Raw genomic sequence first — 25,189 nt, 5'->3', positions numbered from 1 at the left:
TATGGACAGTAATGCAGTGGGAGTTCTGAGGGGACTGGTGTTTTTGTTTGCTTGTTTTTAATGGAGAGCGTCACCACTTGTAAAAGCATAAATGATGAAAGCTTGGGAAGTAAGTAGGCGCTTTAGTCCCTAATCTTGTGTAAGCTATAGCATTAGCCTTGTATGTAGCTCATTTTTGTTGCTTACTTGCACATCATCGCTTATGTCTCTATTTTCAAGCCTCTCTTTTACGTACACGTTCGTACTATAATCTTGTAGCTGCCTCTCGTGAGCTCTTTTGTTCTCCACTTTTGTGCTCAGTTTGAGGAGGATCGTATCTACCGTCACCTGGAACCGGCCCTGGCTTTCCAGTTAGAGCTGAACCGGATGAGAAATTTTGACCTTACTGCCATTCCATGTGCTAACCATAAGATGCACCTGTATCTTGGGGCCGCCAAGGTGGAAGTGGGCACAGAAGTGACAGACTACAGGTTCTTCGTTCGCGCAATCATCAGACATTCTGATCTGGTCACCAAGGTGGGTACTGTTTTTTGGTGAGACGTTATCCCCGAGGGAAAGGGCAGAGAAGCAGGCGTTGTTCAAAATCAGGTTTTCGTTTTTTGAATCAAGGCTCTTATTCTTCCCACTCTTCAGTAACCAGCAGAAGTCTGAGAGTCCTTTCTCTCACAGAAATAAATATTCCATATTATAGAAGACTCCAAAAAAATTTTTTTTCCTTCGCAGTGGTAGCATGAAAGCACTCACTTGAGAAAAGCAAAAGCGTCTTCACAGAAAAATCACAGGGAAAGTTAGATGACGATAGAAGATAAAGAGAAAAGTTAGAGAAGGCCCTGTTGTAAGTCCATGGGGAGGTAGGTAGTTTCTGTGTAGAGCAAGGCACTTCCTGACATGTTAATGATTGCATCCTATAGCCCCATAGCTATACCCCTTTTTTCAACTTTTACTTTCCAAACAGATTTACTTTCTAAACTGCTGCATTTGCCATACCTGAATTGTAATCCTATTGGAGGTAGAGCTTTGGGGATGCCCAGCACGTCCACCTGTTGGAAGGAAATGGCTTGCTAGGGGGCAGGAAGAAGGGCTGGCAGGAACTCTTTCTCTGACCCTTGCCTGCCTCTGCCACCTACAGTCATTGAGCTGACTTTAGGGAGAAAGGTAACATCAGCAGGGGCCTTATGATTCATGACATACTACTAAAGTTATTATAATAGCCAGTTCTTTATTGACTCTTCTGAAACACACTAATGTGGATGGTGATTTTCTTCTTGCATAGGAAGCTTCTTTTGAATATCTACAAAATGAAGGGGAGAGGCTGCTCCTAGAAGCCATGGATGAGCTGGAAGTCGCTTTTAATAATACAAATGTTCGTACGGACTGCAACCACATCTTCCTCAACTTTGTGCCCACGGTCATCATGGACCCATCAAAGGTACATTTCTCCTTAGCTTTTCTTCCCGCACTACCAAACACAAGCAGAGAGATTCATCCATATTTATTCTCACTTGGACCTGGAAACAGGTACTCTTGGCCAGCTAGTTGAGCCCTTGATCTTTAAAGTTTATGGAATGCTTGTGAGACAGGGTTTCCAGGAGGGTGTCAGAAATTTGATATAGCCACTGAGAATAGACGTCAAAACAGAAGGTGGTATGATGTTATCTTGCTGGTCATTTAGCAGTACAGAAACATGAAGTTTTTCTGTTATTCCATTGGTACCTGCTGATGATATTTGTCACCATAGTGGTCCTGTTTTTATATAATTCCCTAGGATTTCTCATCTGAAATAACTTTGTTATTATTGGGCCTTTTGGCAAAATTGCTGCTGCTTTGCACTAAATGTTACTTACCTGGTGGCCTTAGGGAGGCAATGCACCTTCCCAAATGCCTAACCTGTTTCTCTTTGGTATTTTTCCACAGGGACAGGATTTGTTTGATAAGGAATTTTCACATGTATTATGTATGTTTTCTATCCTAAGGTTCTATTCTAAAATGCATTCCATATAATTTAAGGAAGGAAAACAGGGTGATTCTGTACTTGACCTTTTATCCTAGGTGTAATAAATACAAGCTGCTCTCTGTTTGTATTCCCTCTAACCTTTTTCTATCGTGGTATTGTGGAATTTTGTTAGGACAACCAGTATCCCCCTTTCTCAAGATGAATTGTAGGCATGGACTTTTGCTTTTTTGAACTAATTTCTAAGACCTGAAAAATCATTTTCTGCTTTTTTTTTTCTTCAAGTCTCCAAACGACTGATAGGTTGCTTTAGTCTGTCAAGAAAACCAAGGACCACTCATTGAGTATCAAGTCTCATCATCTAGTTTAAGTAAAGGTTCTCCTAAGTATTCTGGGATTGATGAGGCTAGAAAACTGAAAACATGTCCAGGACGCTATATAACTATATGTATTTTTAGATTTGACTTACCATTTCTCAGTGAGTTTTTTTTTATATCTGCCTCTCTGCTTCCACTCTAAATACACATATACCGTAGCTGTGCCTTTCTAGTGATAAAGAGCTATCAGTTTCCTGTATGTTAGAGATTGTTGATTTTGTTCCCTCAAGAAAAGAATAGATAGATACCTCTTGGTTAACAAGCAAGTGTGGGACTAGGGAAGTCAGCTTCTTGAAATTCATTCTAATCTAGGACTCTGTGGTGCAAAAACAGACTGCAAGGGTGGCATGTACTTCTGAAGAACCATAAGAGAAGGGTGGTAGAAGATATTTTTGATATTTTCTAAGTTAAGAAAGCATTTTAGAAAGATACTTCATTTAAGAAAATGTTAATTTTAGTAGTATGTCCTAGCTGCCTACAGCCATATTGGGAAAACAAAATTTCACATTAGAATGTCAATAAGGAAAAATCCCATCGAAGGCCATTTGGTTAAAATAACTTGCCTAAACCTGAAAACTAGGAGCGCTAAGCTGCCTTGGTATAAGCCTTCGAGAAACTATGGAACATCCACCTCATCTACTTAAATCCCAGTTGGACTTGGCAATGACCAAGCTTCAGAGCTCTGTTTAGAGAGAACATTCTAGCCCCACCTACAAATTGCCTCTCTTTAATTTGTGCAATTTACTAAGAGGCATATATTATAAAGTTGAATAAAATTGTATAGGAAAAAGCTCATGGTGGTAATTGCTGTGATGATTTAAGGTCCTGTAAATGCAATGAAACATAGTTACCATGCATATAAATGCTACTTAATAGCTGTTTAACTAGAGATTTTATTCTTATTTGGGGCTTTCTCTTAAATCCCTTGGCTTGTAATTTTAGATATTGCAGATCTTTGATATAGAATATGAATATAATTGGAAAAGGGGTAGGGAGTTACACAGATTTGGGTGTTGTGAGCCAGAGAACCCCACTCAAATGCCATGCTGCCATGAAATTGTCCCTGACTTGTTCTAAGCGAGAGTAGGGCTGGGGAGAAATTATCTTACTTTTTATATGGAATACATGTAGTGAACATCTTCAGAAACCAGCACCTTTTTCAGTTCCTTCTTTCCCAAAGATGGGCAGACCTGAAACAGGTTCTGGTTACAAGGTGTTTAAGTTTTGTGCTTGGTGATGTGCCTGTGACAGATTGAGGAATCTGTGCGGAGCATGGTAATGCGCTATGGAAGTCGGCTGTGGAAATTACGTGTCCTCCAGGCAGAGCTGAAAATCAACATTCGCCTGACACCGACTGGAAAAGCAATTCCCATCCGCCTCTTCCTGACAAACGAGTCTGGCTATTACTTGGACATCAGCTTGTACAAGGAAGTGACTGACTCCAGGACAGCACAGGTACAGTAGTCAAGCAGGCTCCTCAGAGTTTTGATTTGGTCCTAAAGATGAGCTACTGGTCCTTGGTACGGAAGACACAAACTCACAAGTCCCATTGGTTCACGTAGCGGAGTTACCCTCTGTCAGCTTAAATGGTCACATGAATTTGAAAAACTTCATTTGCCTGATAAGATGCGCCTGTGTTCTTAATCATGCTGTTAGGAAACCCTCAATCTTTTGTGACATACTGATGAGCCCTAACAGATGCCAAGTGAACCTGACTCCAGAGGTAGTTCCGCAGTTCAGGTTCTTTTTTAGAGGGCTCTTGAGCTACCTGAACTACCTTGTCTGGTCTGGTCTGTCCTTCTTCCTGTGTTTGGCCTAGATAGTCTACTCATTGGCAAGTAAAGAAAGAATTGTTGAAGTACGTCACGAGCTTTGATTTTAAAGAAGAAACATTTCAGTGTAATATGATAGCTTGAACAGTGTCATATTCACCCATTATGTTATTCCATTTACACACATTATTTTTCCTTTTAAGAGCTCAGAGTGTTATATATCTATAAAAGAGCAAAGTAGCAAACTTTAACCCCCTTTCAGGTAGAAAAATCAAGAATGTGAAATTGGACGATGACTCTTTCAGTAGATTGATTCTGTCCTAACAGAGAATTCCTTTCAATCTATGTTCCCACCTTCATTTCTAAATATTCGTGCCATTTGCTATGATACTGGATTTAGGTTGGTTTGCCGTGGCTCACATATTCTTAAGAACCGGGATGTTATTTTAGGTTTTGACCTGAACTTGGGACGTGCCTTTCTTCTGGTTAAAGGATGACCTTGCTCTGGGATGTGTGTGTACACAAAGGTCTCAGTTTGTTCTATGCGTCGGGTACCAGGAAGAGATTATATGTCTCTTGTTTTTATCTAGGTCCTTTTAAATCCAGGAATAGAGGCAAGAGAAGACATTTTTGCCAGTATTTGGAAGACGAATTTTAAAAATCTGAGTTTGGATGGTTGTTAGCCTGACCTTTCATTTTGTGCTTTGATTCCCAGTTAGAGCGCCAGAGAAATCTATCCAGTGAGAAGTGAACAGTTAAAACAGAAAGAGTGGGGGCACAAGAGCACAAGGGGTGAGCAAGAGAAAGAGTATACAGTAATTTTTGCTGCATTTGATGTTTTTCAGGACAACCTTAAAGACATTTTCAGTCAAAGCTTTCCGTGGTCGGGGATATTTTTAATTAACTTCTACAATGGCTTCAAGGCAGGTCTATTCTCGTGAAAAATAAGATGGCCACTTGAGATTTTAATGTTTTTGATAAATATGTTTGTTCTTCATAACTACTTTTTTTTTTCCCCTTTCTTTTATTAGAGAGTTCTTAGATTTCCCTCATTCTGGCTAGTGGTGGCACAGGGGCATGAAAAGCTCAGATGCCTTCAGTCAGGATTTAGTACTATGCCTGGCACAAAATAAGCACTCAATAAGTATCCGAAAGAATTAATGAGCTACCTTTTGCCTGAGGGAAAACCCCTGTTACCTTGGGTCCTGCATATTTAGGAAGCCCTGAAGGAAGAGGTCTCCCTCAGGCTCCTCAGTTGAGAGAGTTGCAGCCACTGAGGAGCCCAAGAGCCCCTGGCTAGAGGAGGGAACCAGCAAAAGAAACAGCCTTCAGCTCTGCTCTGGGGCTCTTAATGTCTACCTAATGCTTATTGCCAATTTGTTTTTTCCGTCTTTGTTCTAGTGAGTCATTATGTAAATCTAAAATAATGTAGAACCCTGTGTATCATTCATTCATTTGTTCATCAATGTAACATTGATTGACCACCTATAGTGTGTCAGGCACTGTGGATTCAAGATAAAAAGTAACCTCTATTCTTGAGAAATTTACATCGGGGTGGGGGGAGACAACAGATAATTAGTTTCTCTGTAGAATGATTATGATTTGTGCTATCATAAAATAGGTACGAGGTTCTAAGGGAGCAGACTATATAGGATCCGAGATTGTTTTTCAAGAGAAGCCCTGTGGATGGCTCCTGGTGAAAGGTGTATGATATATAAAATATATACATGTTTTCATGAACTTGTAAAACATACACTTTACCCTTTTTTAACTCCTATGTCCATTATAGTAGAAAATGGAATTATTGTAGGTAGCTGATCATTCAGCAGTATCCATTACCATCAACCTCTTGGCACAGCAAGAGGTTCGTTCGTTCTTTCTTTCTTTCTTTTAATATTTAAGATTTTATTTATTTATTTGAGAGAGAGTGAGTGAGAATGAGCACACAAGCAGGGGCAGGGGAAGTGGAATAGGGAGAAGCAGGCTCCGCACTGAGCAGGGAGCCTGATGTGGGGCTTGATCTCAGAACCCTGGGATCATGACCTGAGCTGAAGGCAGATGCTTACCCATCTGAGCCACCCAGGTGCCCCTTGTTTATTCTTTCTGACAACAAGAAGCAAGGTTGACTGGCTTGAGCTCCATTTTGTTTCATTTTCCTGGTAAAGTCTTTGTGTTATTAGCTGTAATAAAGACATATCAGCCAGTCATAGTGGGGAGAAGAGATTTGGGTAATCCATTGCATATGTTAATTGATTTCCAATGTGTAGTATAAGGGAGAAACTATACATTTTTAAGTGATCTTTATTGAGATACAGTTTACATATATAATGCACTTATTTTATATACATATACTTCAGTTCATTCTGAAATTGTATACACCTGTATAACCACCAGCACAGTCATGATAGAAAACATCTTACAACCCCTAAAAAGTCTCCTATTTTCTTTTGCAGTCAAAGGTAGAGTCACCAGCCCCAGCCCTCGGCAACCACTCATCTGCTTTCTAGTATTAGAGATTAGTTTTGCCTGTCCTAGAATTTCATATATATTAGACACTATGTACAATGTTGTATCTGGCTTCTTTTGCTCAATATAATATTCTTGAGATTCATCTACATTGTATAGACAATAGGTATGTTCCTCTTCGTTGCTGAGTGGTATTCTGTTTAATGGATATACCAAAAAAAATTTTTTTATAAAGATTTATTTATTATTTTAGAGAGAGAGTGTGTACATGAGCAGGGGGAGGGGCAAAGGGAGAGGGAGAGAGAGAATCTCAAGCAGACTCCCTGCTGTGCATGGAGCCTGTTGCAGGGCTCGATCCCACACCCTGAGATCATGACCTGAGCCAAAATCAAGAGTTTGACACTTAACCAATTGAGCCACGCACGCATCCCTGGATGTACCAAAATTTTTATATTCATTCACCTTTTGATGGACATTTGAAGTTTTATTTTCCAGTTTGGGCTATTATGAATAAAGCTGCCATATGAACATTCATTTACAAGTCTTTATGTAGATACGTTTTCATTTCTCTTAGGTAAATCTATGAGTATGATTACTGGGTCACAGTAAGTGTATGTTTAACTTTATAAGAAACTGCTAAACTGTTTGCCGAAGTAGTCATACTATTTTAAATTCCCACCAGCAGAGTCTACCTAGAGGGCTTTCTCCAGTCCCCTTTCTCAGTTACGTTGCTTAACTAATGACCAGCCTGCCTTCATTCCACCTTGGCAAAAGTGAGTCTCAGACTCTACCCACAGCTCTTGTCTTTCCCAACAGACAGGAATGTAGTCTCAAGAACCTCCTGCTTTTACTCCTTCTTCTTATTTTGATTTAGTTTCTCTCCTGAGTCTGTTTTTCTCATTCTAACACCCTGACCTCACTTAACACTTTGAATCTCTTAAAACATTACCATTTCTACCTAAGACATTGCTAATTCTACCTCCTCCCCAGTGACTTTGACCATTATTAGTCATGTGGAATAGGACTGGAAGCTCCCTTCTGTGGGGTTATAAGCCGCCCAAGACAATTTTTGCCCAATATAGGACCCGACTGACAAGTCAGTAGAACATATTTGTTCCTCTGAGGTAGGAGGCTAAGGATTCACTTAGCTAAATGGCGTCCAGGGTTTGGGAAAGTACTTAATTCTGTTGTTAAGCCTATATATCGGGTTCACAAATCTATTCCTTAATGGTGGACTTAAGCTTATCTATTTTAGACCAGAATAGGTATGTGAGTATACACACATACCCTTATTTCCCACATTTGTATTCACTGTGTTGGGAATCTATATTTTATGTATTCATGCATAAAGTGCCTAGTTTAGTGTCATACAACCTCTGGGCACTCAGTAAATATTAACTGAATTGAAGTAATGGCATCCCTTATAAATATTCATAAGCAAATAAAACTATCTAAATATAGGGAGTATGAAGTACTCTTCTAGAAATGTTTGAGTTAAAATGATTAAAAACTGTTGTGGAGATTTCATTAGGTGACAATATAGGTATTGCAGAAGCTATTCACTAGTTGTAGACATAGTATACTGGAGAGATAAACATATATATCTACATCATATAAATATATATAATAACATTTACTACAGGCTATGTCTTATGAGCTAACGAGAACTGACTAGCTAGATTCATGGATGAAATCCATTTCTGGCAGAAATCTTTGAAGCCTTTGTCTGGCTAATAACATGAAGCACCTTCTTATCAAGTAGACTAAAGCATGGATAGTAGGGTAGAGCCTTGACCTGGCCTTCTGTTGGGGAAAGAGCAGAATTCTCTTCCGTGCGTAGTTGTTCCTCAACTTAACTGTGAGGACTGCTCAGACTTGTTAGCTGACACACTTCATTTCTGAGTACATGGATTCAAGTCACTTTAGAAGGCAAGCATTGTCAGTCTGTCTCTGAGATGTGAAGTTGTACTATGCTTTCTTGTTGATTTCAGTAATCCAAAAGTGAGAGCAGCCCATGGTGTGTCATTGGTCACATACCATTTTTTGGATCATCTGTAGAGAGGTGAGAACACTACCCAATGTGTAAAGGCATGTCTTAGCTACTCAACCCACCAAAAATGTGTTTCAAGAAATAGCATTTATGAAAAAAGCCCATCTAGGCAGCTGATTTTATTCTTTCTTAATTCCCCATACCATTCTCTTTCTCCTGCAGATCATGTTTCAGGCATATGGGGACAAACAGGGACCATTGCATGGAATGTTAATCAACACTCCATACGTCACCAAAGACCTGCTTCAATCAAAGAGATTCCAGGCACAATCCTTGGGGACAACATACATATATGATATCCCAGAGATGTTTCGACAGGTAAAGGCGGCTAACTGGAGGGCTCTCGTATGTTCCAAAGAGGGTTTTTCCTGAATTTCCACTAGAGGCAGCTTAGCCTGAAATGGGGACACTCCCAAAGAGCAGGAAATATCTTAACACCACTCATTTCTATCTCGTTTGGGATTTGGTTACTGCCAACTCCAATATTGGGTAGTTCTTTATGAATTAAAAGGGGGAGTAGTGAGGATAGAAGCCTCTGTTAAGTAGAAGAAAGTAAACTGAGACAGCATGCCTGTGATGGTAGTTTACAGTGACCTGTGTGAGGAGTTATGTTCAGGTATGTATCTCTTAAACCTATAATCAAATTATGGATGTTAAAAAAGAGGTTTGAAACTCTAATTCTCTTTTTCCTATTTTCCAAGATAGCCCAGGTCTTTAGCTGATAGCCTAGGTTAATATGATGAGAATCAATGCCGATAACATATACAAATGGATATAGAGTTCATGACACACACTTTAAAGTATCAATTCTTTTGTGTGAGATTTATTATAGCTGAATAAAAACTAGTGTGAGAAAATACGGCATTATGATTCTCATCCTTTATATGAAAATAAATTCCTTTGATCTGTATGGTGAATCATCTCCGTGCTGCAGATTTTTCTTCCGTCAATGGAAGGCAAGAAAAGTACATCCGCAGCAGAAAATGCAACAGACAAAGTATCAAAAGAATACTGAATTTGTCCTTAAAAAAAAAAAAAAATCTATGAATATAGGATTTTTCCAAGTCTCCTAGTCAGTACTACCAGTATTACTACATTTGAATTTTAATAAAGTAATATATGTGGCCTTGGTAAATAGTCTATCTGTAATTCCTGTATTATTCACAAGTACTGAAGATTTCCTTTATGTAGTCATTTGTTTACAAGTTCTCTCTCTAGAAACATAGCTATCTTCATTTAGTATTACCAGCATTATTAGCCTACAAGTTGAGTGTTGGTTCTGTTCCCCAATGCCAGAACTATAAATAGAAATGTCATTCTATATAATTCTCCCTATAGACTAGACATAAACACCGTGATTGGAACATCTGGGTATGAATGCATCATATTGCCTTTAAATGTTGCTTTGAGACAAGCAAAGAAACAACCAGTTCCCACTTCATGAGGCATTTGTTTTGGTAAAACAAAGTTAGAAATGGAAATTATAATGGTTTTTAAGTGGATCAGTCTGCTCAGATTTGAGCAAAATTCAGCCCAATAGATCTGAAAAGGCATTAGAAAGAGGATGCTTCCCCTGACCCTCTAGTAGAAGCTTTATTCTTGCCTTCTCAGGTTTTCTTTGTATTTGCTGAATGTCATAGCACTTTTCCTAGGTCTTTTTCTATTCTTCTGGGTTTTTCTTCCATTTTTTAAAAGAGGGATTAATGGTACTTACTCCGATTTTTATTTTAATTTTCCTGGGGGGGGTAGTCACGTCTGTTTGTTAGGTCTGTTGTGTTAGTTAATGCTCTAGTGCTGATTCAGAATCACTCAGCAATTTGACTTTGTTGGAAAAGTGCCTGCTTTAGACATGTGAAAAACATTATGTGAAAAATAATTACAAATCTGTTTTTTCACTGAGAATGAGAGGTGCAGAATTTGGCCTAATGCTTTGATGCTCAGCAGAACACTTGGAAAGGAAAGAGCAAAACCAGATTGACTGAAACTTAATATTTATTTTTGTGTATGTTGAATTGCTCATTGTCACTGATGAGTCAAACTTCTCTCCTCCCCTAGTCTCTGATCAAACTCTGGGAGTCTATGTCCACTCAAGCATTCCTTCCATCACCCCCTCTGCCTTCTGACATGCTGACCTATACGGAGCTCGTGTTGGATGATCAAGGTCAGCTGGTCCACATGAACAGGCTTCCAGGAGGAAATGAGGCAAGTAGTTGAGTCCCCTTCCCCCTTTCCTTAATCTCTGTGTCCACTAGTAGCAGCTTTCCATGGAGGTGGTCATTAAATAGCATTAATTTGGATCCTACATTAATTTAGGTGCTATGTAGGTAGCATAGTAGTCTTGCTGGTAGAGGTCTTTAGGGAGAGAATATTGACTAAATATCAAGGAATTATTAATTTTTTAGGTGTGATAATATTTTTTAAATGGTGTTGCAATTTTGTTTTCTAAAAAAGAGTAATTTTTTTCTGTTGGACATACCTATTTAAAATAGTTACAGGTGAAATGATCCAGTGTTTGCTTCAGAGTAATGGAGGGGTGAGATTTCACTATAGATGAAACAAGATTGTTCATGAGTTGTTAATCAAAGCTGGATGATAGGTCCATTGGAATAGACCATTTTCTCTATTCTTGTACATACTTGAAATTTTGAGATTTGTCTATAATAAAAACAGTTAAAATACTGTTTTGCTTTATGTTTTTTTTTTATTTGAATACTTACATACTAGTATACTTTTTTTGGTCATGTTTTCTGTGCTCAGGTAATTTGATATGGTGCTGTTATGATCATGGTAAATATATTCTTAAAGGGGCTCAGTCAGGACCAGGGATTTAAACATAAAAGAAAGTAGCAGAAGCCCATTTCTGATAGTTACCTAAGAATTCATTTTCTGGCATTGGAATCCCCTCTCTTATGGTGCACTGTGAATAATGACACAAAGTCGTATTCTGTCCCATGGCCTGTGTCCTCCTCTTCCTGATTTTATGCTTCTAATGTACAGTTACAATCAAAATAACAAAAATAATAGACCTAAAAAGAGATAGGTTTTTATTTCAACCTTAGATAGAATAGATAAATCTCATTCTTTAGGAAGAGTTATCTTTACCCAGGTATTCTCCATAAACAGGCTGGGTAGACCTTTGGAGGTAATATGTGGCATTTTCCATTTTTGCAGTATCTTTTTCAAAAAATGTTACTGTATATACAAGGTGTGTGCTGTTTCAGTAAGTACACCAGTGGATGCCAAAAGTAGATGAATTGGCATTAAGATGGATGCAAGCATGGGACTAGGTGGAGAATGTCAGACTATAGGAGTTCTTCTAATCTAACGCCTCAACAAATAGCAATGGCGAGAGGTGAAAGGAAGAAAGATGCATGGAATTTTGACGAGAATAGACATATACTTGTTAACACACAAAGTTGTGGTTTGTGCCACAATGTAGCATCTACGTAGTGAGCCCCTCAACAGCAAAGAAAAGCTTCATTGTGTAGACTTAATTTCTGATTCATTCAACAGTGTAGTCTTTAGGAATGGAAGGTACCCTTGTGAACATGGGCCTGAGAGAAAAACGGTTTTAACTAATGTAATTAAAACAAAAAGATGAGATATTTGGCCACGTGAAAGCTAGCAGCACTGCTGTGTGAAACCTCTTGCCATGATCTTTCTCTTCTGCTTTCTCTCTGCTCTCATTCTGTGTTTGAGCGAATGGAGACTGGGGGAATAGTGAAGTCCCAGAGGGACAGAGCTCTGTTCTTGCTGAAATTACAAGCACAGAGCTGCCTGGGCATGAACATGTAGTGTTTACTCTGCCAGTATGAATACAAATAGTCTTATTATACGGGACTCTGTACCCAAAGACCACACACACACACACACACACACCACACACACACACACACACACACAGAAAAGAATAAAAAAAAAAAATTAAAGGTTTTTTTTAACCCTTTTAAGACCCAACAAACCTGGGTGGAAGAGGGATGTCTTAAAGAGCCGAAGAGTACTATCATTATGAGGATTAGAGAGTCAGTATAGGGGCCATATGTTTCCCTTTGCCCAGTGCTTTAATAATCTTGAAATCGAGAAATCTAATTGTATTTGAAATTTTTTATATTTTTTATTTTTTTGCTTTTTGTCAGTTCTCACTTTCTTCTTGTTCTACTCTTTTCCCTCCTTAGTTGCCTATTTTCTTTGTTCTCTTTTCCTTTTCTTCACATGATTGACTAGGATTGAGGCGGAGTTGTTAGCTTGCTGTTTCTGAGTCTTTGAGCTCGGGAGGAGTAAGACTAATGTTCTTTTGTGAGCAGTTAGTGACTAATGCCTGGGACGGCTGGTGAAGTCAGTCAGTGGCTGCAGCTAGATTATAGGGCATTGCGCAACAGGAATGAGGTTGGGGTATTAGTACCAAACTCCGTTACCAATAGCTTGAGCATACAATGGTGCATGTCCGCTGAGAAACTGACCAATCTAAAGATGGAGTTTCAGCACTCAGAACCCTGAAGGACAGCTGTGCCTAAGAGATGACGGGGTGTCAGTGGGATGTATTTCCTCATGCTGAGCCCAGTTTTATCGGAGCAAGTTGACTTTCAGCTATTGCAGTTTAATTTTCTTTGGCCAAAGAGACAAGTTTGTCATGAGCCTGGCACTCTACGTATTACCCCAAGAGTGATGTGAAGGGAAAGAAAAGAGCTCATGCTGATGAGATTGGGAGCAAACCTGTCCTGTCCCAAAGAGAATGGGCATCTGAACAGAGCCTTGAGAAATAGTTTTATTAAAAAAAGGAATACAAAACTGACCCGTTAATGTTCTGAGAGCCAAGGCTCCATGTAAATGCACTGGTGCTGCATAGACATTAAATCAGCATAATGTGGTGGTCTGCAAAGGTGACGGCTCTACCAGGTCGTCATTGTGGGGGATGCTGCGTTACCTTAAAGGATGGAGTTTCTGGGTTAAAAGCTAGCGCATGGATGTAAGGAATGAAGGTAAAACAAGGGCTTCCTGCAGAGTTTCCCATGAATCGAGATGCTTTTCCCCATAATCAAAGGCAGAAAACCTGTACTTACCAGACCACCGACTGTATGGGTGGCCAGGCTTTCTTCCCTGTTTTTTTTTCCCCCAGGACAGTAAATAGGTAAAATGGTGATGGGACCAGGAGTTGGAACAATTCAGTTCCATTTAGTTTTAGGTAACTTGTTTGCCATTTGAGAAAGAATATTGGCTGTTTTCAGCAGAGATGTGACCTGCATTTTGAACATTGTACCCATGTTAAAAGCGGGAGAAAGAGAGATTTTCTGATGTGGTGTTAGCCACTTTCTCCTCTCTGTTTTCCTAGTTGTCCCTTCCGCATCAAGAAAGCTATAACTGAAGGCATGCCACCTTATTCATGATGGAAGTAGAGGAGAGCACATTTTTCTCATTGTCAGGTTTGAATGGCATTGCGTTTAGTATGAATTTAGAGTAGGAATAAAAGAGATGTAGACCAAATCTGTGAACTATGTTACTTGCAAATAGCTCCAAAGATGAGTTGTCTAGGGTTTTTTTTTTTTTAATAGTTTCAAGTAAAGATGAAAATTGTGGAAAATGTGATTGAAACATAGACTAAACTTATTTCAATTCCAGCGGCTATGATGCTACGGTGATGGGCACCGTATGTAAATACACGGCTAGATGAATGTGTGCTGTTGAGCCTGGACACAGAGGAAATGCAGCTAACCAACAGTTCTAGTTTTACTGCTTCTCAATTTTGGAGGAATTGTTTTCATTTTCCTGCCAGTTTGCTAACCTGTTTTGATCATTTGGTGGAAGCCATAATTGCAGGTGGGAACATGTTGAGTAACAGTTCACAATCCACTGCAGCTGCTTGTCGCACTAAATCCTGTTATTAAAAGGCTCAGGCTAAGATCAAGCCAAGGGTGGTAACGGACTTGACAGAGAACAACTTAACTTAGCCTGGTGTAGGACAAAGGAAACACTAGCCTTCGTGAAACCGAGTTTTGTTGTTGTTGTTGTTGTTGTTCTGAAATGTTATTAGCATTCTTTTATTGTATTTCCTTTAACTGCTTTGTGAACTTAGATCATGCATCTCTAAATTGGGCAGTGATGAAAGATAGGATAGGCAACTTTTACAGCACTTTTGGTGTGGACAGAAAGTAGGACCCTGTTTTCCTTACTCTTTTGGCACACAGGCTTTTTAAAAACACAGACCCTCCCTCTCATCTCTCCTGTCATAATGAGAAACTGAGATGAGAAGATTCTCTGTTTAGAAGCAGCTATAATAATTAGGTACAGGATTTGTATTCCGAAAGGATCAGTAATGAAGGACTGGAATTCTTCCGTGGTATTAAATTTTTTCCTTAAAGTTTTTTTCTGGGACATTAGCATATTGGAAATTGAATGCAGTTTAACGATCACCGTCACGCACACTACTACCACACTTAAGAATTGTAGTCACCGCAAGGCTTCATTTCTTCAGATGGGCGCTAGGTGTCAGGGTTTTTCCTTCTCAGCACCTTGGCATTTAGACAAGCCTCTGGAATTGCCCTGTTTTGGTGAGGCCGATCCAGTGGTATCTTAACCCCTTTTTTTCAGTTGGTATGGTGGGCTTTGCCTGGTGTTCCTCCAGTAGGCAATTGCATTTTTAACTCTTTCGGTGCAGATCTGGTGAACCTTACTACACATTTTTACAGGACACATTTTTTTTTAGGAAGAGGATGATTAAGGAGGAAAAAAAGGTGTAGATTAAAGTTTAAAGGCTGGTTGCCCTCATGACTGGTATCTTTTATGCTCTTGGGGTGGAAGGGTAGGGATGGTGGGAATTAGGAATTCAGTTCTAGAACTGCTCAGCCTTGCCCGTAGTTAGTTGCTGGCAATGCGTTGATGTTCAGTTTCAGCAAGGTGTAAGTGTCTGTGATTTTTTTAATTATAAAATATTTTAAACTTACGGAAAAATACAGAGAGTGATATGACGAAAACCCCTGCATCTGCTGACTGCTTAAACAGATCCTATCATTTTCACACTGCTCGTCACTTTTATGTTGTTGTGATCCTTTGAAATTTCTAATTTGAGTATAAAAACAAAAAAAAAAATTTAGGAGTTAGTAGGAAAAGGAAATTGGTAAGCTTACAGAAGCCTGCAAGATGGGAAGAAATCAGTTAGATCCACTTTGACAATTCTGGCTGGACCTCTTAACCCAAAGGACCTCTTATTTTAGGAAAAACACCATAACCCTCTGTCTGAATTCACCTGGTTGACATTTTCTATGCTCTCAAAGGCATTGTTTGGGTTATCCTGGACTCAAATTCTAGTGGAACCGATTATGCTTTGAAACTGACTGAAGAAGAGTGTGTACATTTGTGGGCTTGAGTCCATTTCTCATGCACACAGAACCCAAATATTTTTCTAGTCTAGCATTAGACTTCTGTGTATTGTTTTACTCGATTTAACCTCAGAATAGCTTCATGAATGTGAAGCTGATTTGGATGTATTTTACTCTGCTTTTGTTTCATTCTTTTGAAATCAGTTTACCTTTTCATGCTGGGTGTAGAAATTGAGTCCATGTCAATCTTTTAGATATGTGTTAGAAAAAAGGCATATTTGTACTGCAGTATGCTGAAGGTGAGCTTTGAAATAGACCTGAAGAAGGCAGATCTGAAAAACAGGACCATGGTCTGTGCACTGATTGTTCAAGTTATAAAAAGAGACTAATGGTCCTTGCCACCAATCTGTCCCTGAAGATGGGGAAATGTTTGTAAGTGCTTTGAGATCCTCAGCAGAAAAGTATCACACGCCACTGATTACATGTAAACATTCATAATTTGTGCTTGTGTTATTTTTTCATCAAGGGCTTCAAAAAAGGAAACCCTACTCTTGAATCCTTTTAGGCTTAATAAGATATGAATTTCAAGTATAGAAAAAGACAGGTTATGAAATATGTGGTTAAGATAGTTTTATTTAAAACTACTATTTTACCATCTTTGTAAGTGAGCATGTTTGGGTATGAGTCTTTGTCTAAAATGATCCTCACAACCAGAGTTGAGCCCGCCATTAGAAAAATATTGAGGCTAATTTTGAAAAATAGGTCTTCCTGCCACGGAATTACTTCTAATGAATTTCTAACACTCTTCTTTTGGGATTCATTATACTTTGCTTTTTTTTTTTTCTTCAAATTTTTATTTAAATTCCAGCTAGTTAGCATGGAGCGTAATGTTATTTTCAGGTGTAGAATTCAGTGATTCATCGCTTACATACAACACTCAGTGCTCATTACAAGTGCCCTCCTTTATCCCCGTCACCTATTTACTTTGCATATAACTTTTCTCAGAATTCCCTCTAAGTGGCTACTATGGGTATTGGAGATTTTTCAACAGGTGGATTCGTTCGTTTGACTCGTTTCATTATTAGCAAACAAAGGCCCAATGAGCTTGACTGGCTGAAAATCCTAATGCATCCATTGGCCTACTAAAGCAGAACTTGTGGAGGCTCCTCAGTCCCCTTCAAAAGTCAGTCCTAGAGATAGCCTTTAAACAAAAGAATGTACTTGCCAGCATTTTTGTACATCTTAAGTTTTAAGATTTTACTGAAAAAGGATGTGATATAGTAGCCCATGTCAAGCTCCAACTATAAAGGCAATAATGAACATCAGGACAGCAACAGATGACAGCAGAGGACGAGGGGTAGCGTGGCGCGTCAGAGTTCATATTCGTCTCTGTGATTCATGGGCAAGGCTTCTTGAACTGGAGTAGGCCCACTTGCTTAATTTCCATGTCATCCAATTACTCCTGTGCCCCATTTCTCAAACACCCCTGGCTTATATGTGCTTTATTGCATGTTTAAAAAAAAATTGGTATGTTTCCTAAAAGCATTGTGTGTATATGCATAAAATTACTGTGGTTTCATGTTTATAAATATTGCAGGGAGAGATAACTCCCCTGTTCAAAATTATTGTTTCTAATCTTCAGTAATATTTTCAAGAAATTACCTCTGGGATGAAATTTTTCTGCTCCAAAAATGGTATTTTTCTTACCCTTTTATTGCTTTTTGGAAAGGTTGAGGTAAGTTTGTTCAGCCATTTTTGAATTATCCAAGCATGAAAAAGAGAGTTTTTCAGCTGTTAAGAAAATTGTTTTCAGCTCTTTTATGTGATCATACAACACTAGGCAACGGCATATGATATCCAGCAGATATTACAATATGGAAAGGCATTGACATTTTTTCAGCATGGTTTTTCTGAATGGCACAAATTATGTCAAATATCATATTGCCTTGTGGTTTAAAAAGGCACATTTTAACACCCATACAGTATTTTCTACTATTCCATCAGATATGTTTTTTTCATGAGATTCTAACATGAGTTAATATTGTAATTATTTTTTGATAGTATCTAACTGAAAGTGAAGATTTAATATTCCATACAACATACAAAAGGGGAAGAGGTTGGGGTGCTGCATGGTGTAGTTGGTTAAGCTCTGACTCTTGGTTTCGGCTCAGGTCGTGATCTCAGGGTTGTGAGATCGAGCCCTATGTTGGACTCTGTGCTCAGCATGGAATCTGCTTGTGAATCTCTCTCGTCTCCCTCTCCTGATGATGCTCGCTTGTGCGTGCGCATTTCTCTCTCTCTCCCTCCCTCTCTCTCTCTCTTAAATAAGCAAATAAATCTTTAAAAAACAAAAAGAAAAACAAAAGGGGGGAGGTCACACTTTATTATGTATCTGTAAAGGAACTCAAGTTCACATTCCTTCTCGTTGGGTCTTGGTTTTCTCATCTTCAATGTGCAGATAATGCTTAGGTCCATCTCAGCTCTAACGCTCTAGAATTCTTTGTATTGCCGCTCCAGGGCCTTGCAGGATGGTCCTCTGGCATGAGGAGTAGTAAAACAATAGCTACGGGAGGCTTTGCCAGAAAATTTCAACTTTTAGACTTAGCATGGAAAATAAAGCTTTAACATATCAGCCACAGTCTCACCTATATTTAAGTCCACATAGAAAACTATTATTACAGCTGAACTGAAAGTGAGGAGATATAAGAGAGGCAACCATGGCAAAGATATTCTTTTACTGCTTCCCACAGCATAGCTACAGTTGATGGATGCTTCTTACATTCTTAAAAACACAATCCTGTCCTGTTTTGCCCCTCAGCTTTGCCTTCAAATTTATTGGTTGAGCTAATATTAGTATTTTATTTTGTAGTAACAGCAGCTTTGGAAAGTGTACGTATGTGTGCGTGCGTGCATGCATGTGTACAGTTGCACATTCGGCTCACACTGATAGTACAATTAATGTTGATGTCAATTTTGGTGTTAATTTTGGGTCATGATTAGTGTTGACACTTTGTGTCAGGCTAATGGCATTTATGGGCACCATCAGAATAAATGTTAATATTGTCATGTTTTTAGTATCTGTTATAGTAACATGAAACCAAGGTCCTCCCAGGAGAAAAAATACATGTATGGATAGATAGATAATGCCTTTCTGTGTCGCTGGTGTTACTCAGCGAGAAAATGACATCTCAGGGCAGAATCCTAATCACTGTTTGGAGCATCAGAAATAATGATCACCTCTGATCGGGGGTTGTGAATAATTCATTCGGTTTGATTTTCACATCCTGTCCAGTGATACTTTTCAAACCAAATGTGTTTCTACAGGAAAATAATGGTCCCACTTCTTATGGAAATACTGTGGCACAAATCATTTTACCCACATAAAAACAGTTAAATAAGACTGTTCTCTTCTGCTTGCTTTCTCCTCCCCATCCCCTCCTCCCTCACTTGCGTGTGTTTATTCCGGAATCAGACTGTGGCCAAAGAAATATTTTCTTCCTTAGGACTTGCGTAAGACAGATATTTATTTCTGCTCATCTTTTGCTTATTCACACTAACTCTTTTGGGTTTTTTTTAATAATAATATTTTTTTATTATATTATGTTAGTCACCATACAGTACATCCCTAGTTTTTGATGTAAAGTTCCATGATTCATTAATGGGCTAGCCCGGTGATGGGTATTAAGGAGGGCACATATTGCATGGTGCACTGGGTGTTACACACTAACTCTTTTGATCCTCTTCCCTTTTTTCATTTTAATTAGTTTGGGTTGATAACCCTAAACCTAAGAAACGTGCTAATCGGAACATCCTGTTATCAAAAATCATCTGAAATTACATATTTTTAAATTATTTATGGCTATGTTAATGAAAACGTAATTGGCAGGAAGTGGGTGGAACCACTTGGTAAGTCAGTGGTCAGGAGAGAAGCTTGTGCACTGCCCCGGCCTCGGCGCCTGAGGCCATAAACCCACCCACTCTGGCAGACCCTCTCAGGCTGCTGCCCTCAGTCCTGGAGTGTCATTTTCACCAGGTTGCTCCTGCATCAAAGCACTGGAGGGAGAGAAGCTGGAAGAAGGGGATGCAGTGATGGAATTTCCTTTCGTTATTATTTTTCAGTTAATGGACTAGGCAACTTGGGCTTAGGTGAAATCAGTGAATGTCACATTCCTAATCACATTGTCACACTTGTGTATGCTTTTATAGTGATTGCAGAATTTTCAATATAAAGTCTCCATTGTGTATATAACATAGATAGACCCATCTATATAAAGTAATTTGACTGAAAAACTTACAGTGTCCTAATTAAATAGGGGGAGAATATGACTGTCTTCTGAAGTAATGACCCAATCCTCTGAGACAAAGCTATTCTTAGATAGCATATTTTGAACCATTTCTCCTGAATGTTGTGACCCTTTTTTTTTTCTCCCTCTCTCTCTCTAAATCTAACAAGGGCAGGGGGAAGCGTTTCTCAACCTACTTCTCATCATCAGACAGAAAGTATTTTGCATTCAGAAACCATTTCCAGTATCAAATTCAATTTTGTCAAGTGATTAGTTGAGTTTGGTAGAGAATAATTTAAAAACACAAAGCTGGAAATGGCCGTGGTGCTTCTGCACTGGAGGAGAGCGGTTGCTGTTCTCAAGTTGCAAGCCCTCTTCCAATGACTGTGGATCACAAGGCGGATTATTGTGTTACATGTCTTTGCAGCTGTTATAGACCTGCATCTGTTGACACCATGTGTTCCTAACCCGGGCTGCTGGAAGACATAGGGGAGTGGGTGAATGGATACCTTGCCTGCCTATCAGTGCGAACGTCCTTTTATGTACATATGTTTGTAAAGCTCTTTAGCCCCCTTCAAGATGAAAGGCTCTGTATAAATATAAGCTCTCGATTTTAGTACATGTTTGTAATACATGTGGTACAGTCCTAAATATGTATTTAGCTGATAGGCACTGTTCTTGTCTATTGTACAAATATTGACTTTAAAAGTATAAATATGTATTTAACCATCAGACCAGAAAAACACTGAAGCAGTTACTTCTCAGGTAGAGATATTAATATTGTATAAACCTATATATACATATGTTTACATTCTACTACATTATTGCAGAGCATTTCTTTTTTAAAAGTGAAACGTTAGCCCCAACAAACTAAGGCAGTTCTTCATATTCTTCTCCCTTCGAGGTGAGTCTTTATTTTTAATTTTCATGTGTTTCTCTCTCCTTCTAACTTTATATAAATCTGATCTGTTGCGGTAAGACTAAAATGTAGAGTCACCTTTTGTAAAGTATGAGAAATCCTCAGGCTGGGGAGATACTTTTCCCTTTAAAAAAAATTTTTTTTTATGGTACGCTAAAGTAGAGATAATAATATAAGTTTTCATATACCTGTCCCTCAGCGAAGAGCTCTGGTAGTCTTTTCTTAGTTCCTTTTTAAACTTATATCGCATTGACAATTTTAAACACATTTAAGGAGAATTTAGAGAATAGGGAAAAAAAGCCCTACACAAGCCCATCATTCTAAAAATAATTATCATCTCATTTTGCTATTTTTTTTTTCATTTCGTCCCCATTTCCCCCCCGCCGCCCCAACACGCCTGTAGATAGTGTTGTAACATTACGTGCCAGATGCTGTTTTAAGGCTCACCATGGATTTAATCCTCACAACAAACTTTATAGAAGAGGGTATTATTACCCCATTTTACTGATGAGGAAACTGAGGTACGTAGAGGTCAGGAACTTACGTAAATGGCTAGAAAACTGACTGAATCTCTATTCTGTCAGAGTCAGATTCTGTTAGATTCACATTCTCCAAGTCTGGCTTCTGAGTCTCTGTCCTTAACCACCACACTCTTTCGCGTCTCACAGTTATTATGGTATACAGACAAGTTTGTTTTACCACTTCTTCAAATTCAGTATCCTATCATGGGTATTTTAATATGCTATTCATAGTCTTCATAGCCATCATTTCGTACGGCTGTACGGAATACTAATGATGACTTTATTAGCCCGTTTACTTCCCTCCAAAAGAGGGGAAAGTTTTTATCATCACGTTTATTTTTTAACTGTTTATCTTAAAATATATTAGATTTACAGAAAAGTTACGAAGATAGTACAGAGAGTTCCTAATGTTAACATCTTACGTTGTTCTTTTTGCTCAAATAATCTTTGTCTGCTGAAAGAGGTGTGTTAAAACATATCTAAGTGAAACCATTGATTTTTCTAATGTTGACATTTTGTATAAGCATGGTATAATTATCAAAACTTTGAACTAACATTGGTACAATACTAATAAGTAAAATACAGACTTTGTTTTGGATTTCACCGGTTTTTCCACAAATGTCCCTTTTCTGTTCCAGAATATCACATTGCATTTAGGTGTCAGTGACGTTTATGTCTGTGTTATAACTGATGTTCATCTTTCCATATTGTTTCCGCTAATTGCAATGGCACTAGTCTGGAATATGCTTCCTTAATTTCTCTAGTAAAGGAAATTCTGTGAACTGTATTTTAAAAAATAAACATACTAGCTATAAGGACAACTTAATTCTTCTACGCCTTAGTTTTCTCATGGCAATAATTTGAGAACTTTTTATAATTGGAAGAATTGAGACTGTATGAAATTAAGTGATTGGTCCAAGATGGTAACAGCTAGAATAAAGCTGAGATTTGGACCAAGGTAGGCTGACACTCCCCAGGCCAACCTCTTAACTACTGTCAGTATTTGTCCATATTTAGTATAGTACAGCATGTGATAGGTGTTCAGTTAATGGTAGCTATTATTCTTATTATTTTTTAAAAACATAGTTGAATGATGTTTAGGACTGTTTTTCTGTGATCCCTAGAGATAAGTCATAGACAGTTTTCTAAGCCCTTGGTGTTGACTATTTTCCAAGAATCATTTAAAAAATGAAATGACTGTGGAACCAGCAAATATTTATTACTCCCATATTATGTGTAGGGACCCTGCTAGGCACTGGAGGAGATGATATAATGGTTTAGGCTGGCAAGCTAAAAACGGTCCTAGGCAACATATGATTAATTATCAAATGAATTCTCTACATGAAGGTCTTAGTAGGAGATCGGAGAAGAAAGGGGTCACTTGAGGCTAGGCAAAGCTTTACTGAGGAAATGGAATTTGAATGAATCTTTTTGGAATGGGTGAGATTTGGATAGACTGAGAGGAGAGAAACGGGCAAATTCTGTATGTTGAAGTTAATATAATAGGTTACCGTTTGGGATAGTTGATTCATCAAACCCGTAGGCATGGTTACTTTTGTATGTGGGGACACTGAAGCTCAATACAGTTGTTTTTCCAAGGTCACACAATCAGCAAGTGATAAGGCCTGTATATGGATCCAAGTTAGTTTGACTCCAAAGCCCATTTTCTCCATTATCTGCCCTACCGTTTCTGGCCTACTAATTGAACAGTTAGCAATAAAATCTGAATTTCAGGATAAGTTGAGCAATAGATGCTTTCTTGGATGTTTATCCGTTATACTTACTCAAAACTTAATCTCTTCTGGTAGGGAATCTGACTATACAAAGACTGGGATAGAACTCTCTGTTCTGTAATGGTACTTTTAAAGGAGGAGGGAGGTGGTCGATGAGGAACACACTTTGGAAAGACATTGATAAAGAGTAGTGTGTTCTTGGTGCTGCTGTGTTGACACCTAATTAGAAGTCAATATTGCAAGCATAATGACCTAGCCAATTGCTGAACTGACTGCCCAAGTGACACAGTTAGAGTCCCCAGGTAATAACAAAAGATAAGAGTATTATTTGCCTGCCCAGTACCACACAGACACAATGTTTGCATTAGCATGCAAATGCTGAAGTAGTCTTCAAGGCTTGTTTCTAAGCTACTTCTAGCCTAGGTGGCTAAGGTTAATATATCATAAAATTTGGTGTAAAACCCAATCTTCCTACCTACAAATGCATTTAGAGGAAATAGCTTTTCCTTCCTGAAAAACAAAAGAGATGTTAGGTTAGAGGGCCACGTGAGAAGGCAGGTGTAAAATATTTCTCCCCACACAGGCATTATATTAGCGAGCTTCTTAAAAACCATGACCAAAGTTATCCCGATGTTTGCAGTTTCTCCCTGCTATATTTTGGAAGATCTGTTTCTCCTTCCTTTCTGTGTCTTTAATGAGCAGATAGAGTAATACCTTATCTCGGAAGGTGATTGGATTTTTTTGTGTGTGTATTATATCCATTTTGATTTGTATTTGGCCAATGGTATGATACATTAAATAGTTTATATTTATCTGTGGGTGTTTCATATATATATTTCTTAATGCTGAGAATCACAAATAGCTGTGTGGAAAGCTTCAACCAGCCTGATTACAGTGGATGTGCAATTGGATTGAGGAATGTGTACTCAGAGCTTATGATCACTGGCCCGGTTGAGTCTGGGTGATGCATGTGGCTTTCCAGGGATGCTGCTATTTACATCTGTTAATGGCCCTTCTTGATGGCCGGCTCCCCAATGAGGTGATATGCAGCAGCCTGGGGATGAGGGACCAAGGCTGCAGATGTGGCTGGGCTCCATTAGGCAGGACCAGGAATGCTCATCTGGTAGGCTTTGTGTTTGGGAGCGAGTGGAGGGGGTGGGAGTGTGTGTGGGGGAGACAGAAAGAAATGGGGGGAAAAAAAAGAATGGAAAACATTACTTATCCGGGTATAGGGAAACAGACAGGCAGGCATGAAAAACTGCAGCTGTAACTGGGGTGTGAGTGAATAGAAAAGAAATGGAACTAGCAAATAAACAAGTAGGATTGACTAGATCTCATATAGAAGGGGATTAAAAGAAGAGAGGGCTGGGAGGGTTTGGGAAGAGACATGTCACCCCCTGCCTTCTGAGTCAATATCATTTATTCGTGTGGCTGGTCAGATGCTACTGAACAGAGAACAGAGATTTACATGTATCGTTCCTTGTGTGCTTTGGTTTTCTGGTGCCGGAAGAAAGTGGCAAGAGATGCTTACAAGGATGCAGTGTTGAGCTCTAGTGAATTCTTGCAGAAATGGAAGATACCTAAGGCAAGCCGGTAAAGAACGCTGCTATTACTCCTGTCAAGTGCTAGAGAACAGTGAAAGGATCCAGGTTCACAAAAGTGGTATAGTTCGTGACAGGTGATTCTCTTTCTGGTCTCCTCACATGTGTAAGAAGCTTCTCAGAAAGAATCTCACAGAAGATGGAACTAGATTGTTAGTAGATAGGATAGTAACTTAGGGAGTTTGGGATTTAATTCCCTGCAC

The 25,189-nt window shown here is 38.8% G+C and overlaps 1 protein-coding gene across 9 annotated transcripts in view; it reads left to right on the top strand.

Moving 5' to 3' along the window:
- Window positions 1-25,189, top strand: part of ACACA (acetyl-CoA carboxylase alpha) — a 280,609-nt gene that overhangs the window by 179,272 nt on the left and 76,148 nt on the right. For all 9 annotated transcript variants that reach the window (XM_045773207.2, XM_045773206.2, XM_045773203.2 and 6 more), the window contains 5 exons: window positions 301-516; window positions 1,274-1,429; window positions 3,580-3,783; window positions 8,779-8,934; window positions 10,672-10,818. In XM_045773207.2, coding sequence (XP_045629163.1) covers window positions 301-516; window positions 1,274-1,429; window positions 3,580-3,783; window positions 8,779-8,934; window positions 10,672-10,818 — 879 coding nt within the window. The remainder of the gene's footprint in view (window positions 1-300; window positions 517-1,273; window positions 1,430-3,579; window positions 3,784-8,778; window positions 8,935-10,671; window positions 10,819-25,189) is intronic.

This window comes from Ursus americanus, chromosome 23 (genome assembly GCF_024610735.1).
Source record: "Ursus americanus isolate L20-20 chromosome 23, mUrsAme1.1.p, whole genome shotgun sequence".
NCBI classification, from domain to species: domain Eukaryota; kingdom Metazoa; phylum Chordata; class Mammalia; order Carnivora; family Ursidae; genus Ursus; species Ursus americanus.
The sequence above is the reverse complement of the archived record's forward strand: the minus strand, read 5'-3'. Positions and strand labels throughout refer to the sequence as shown.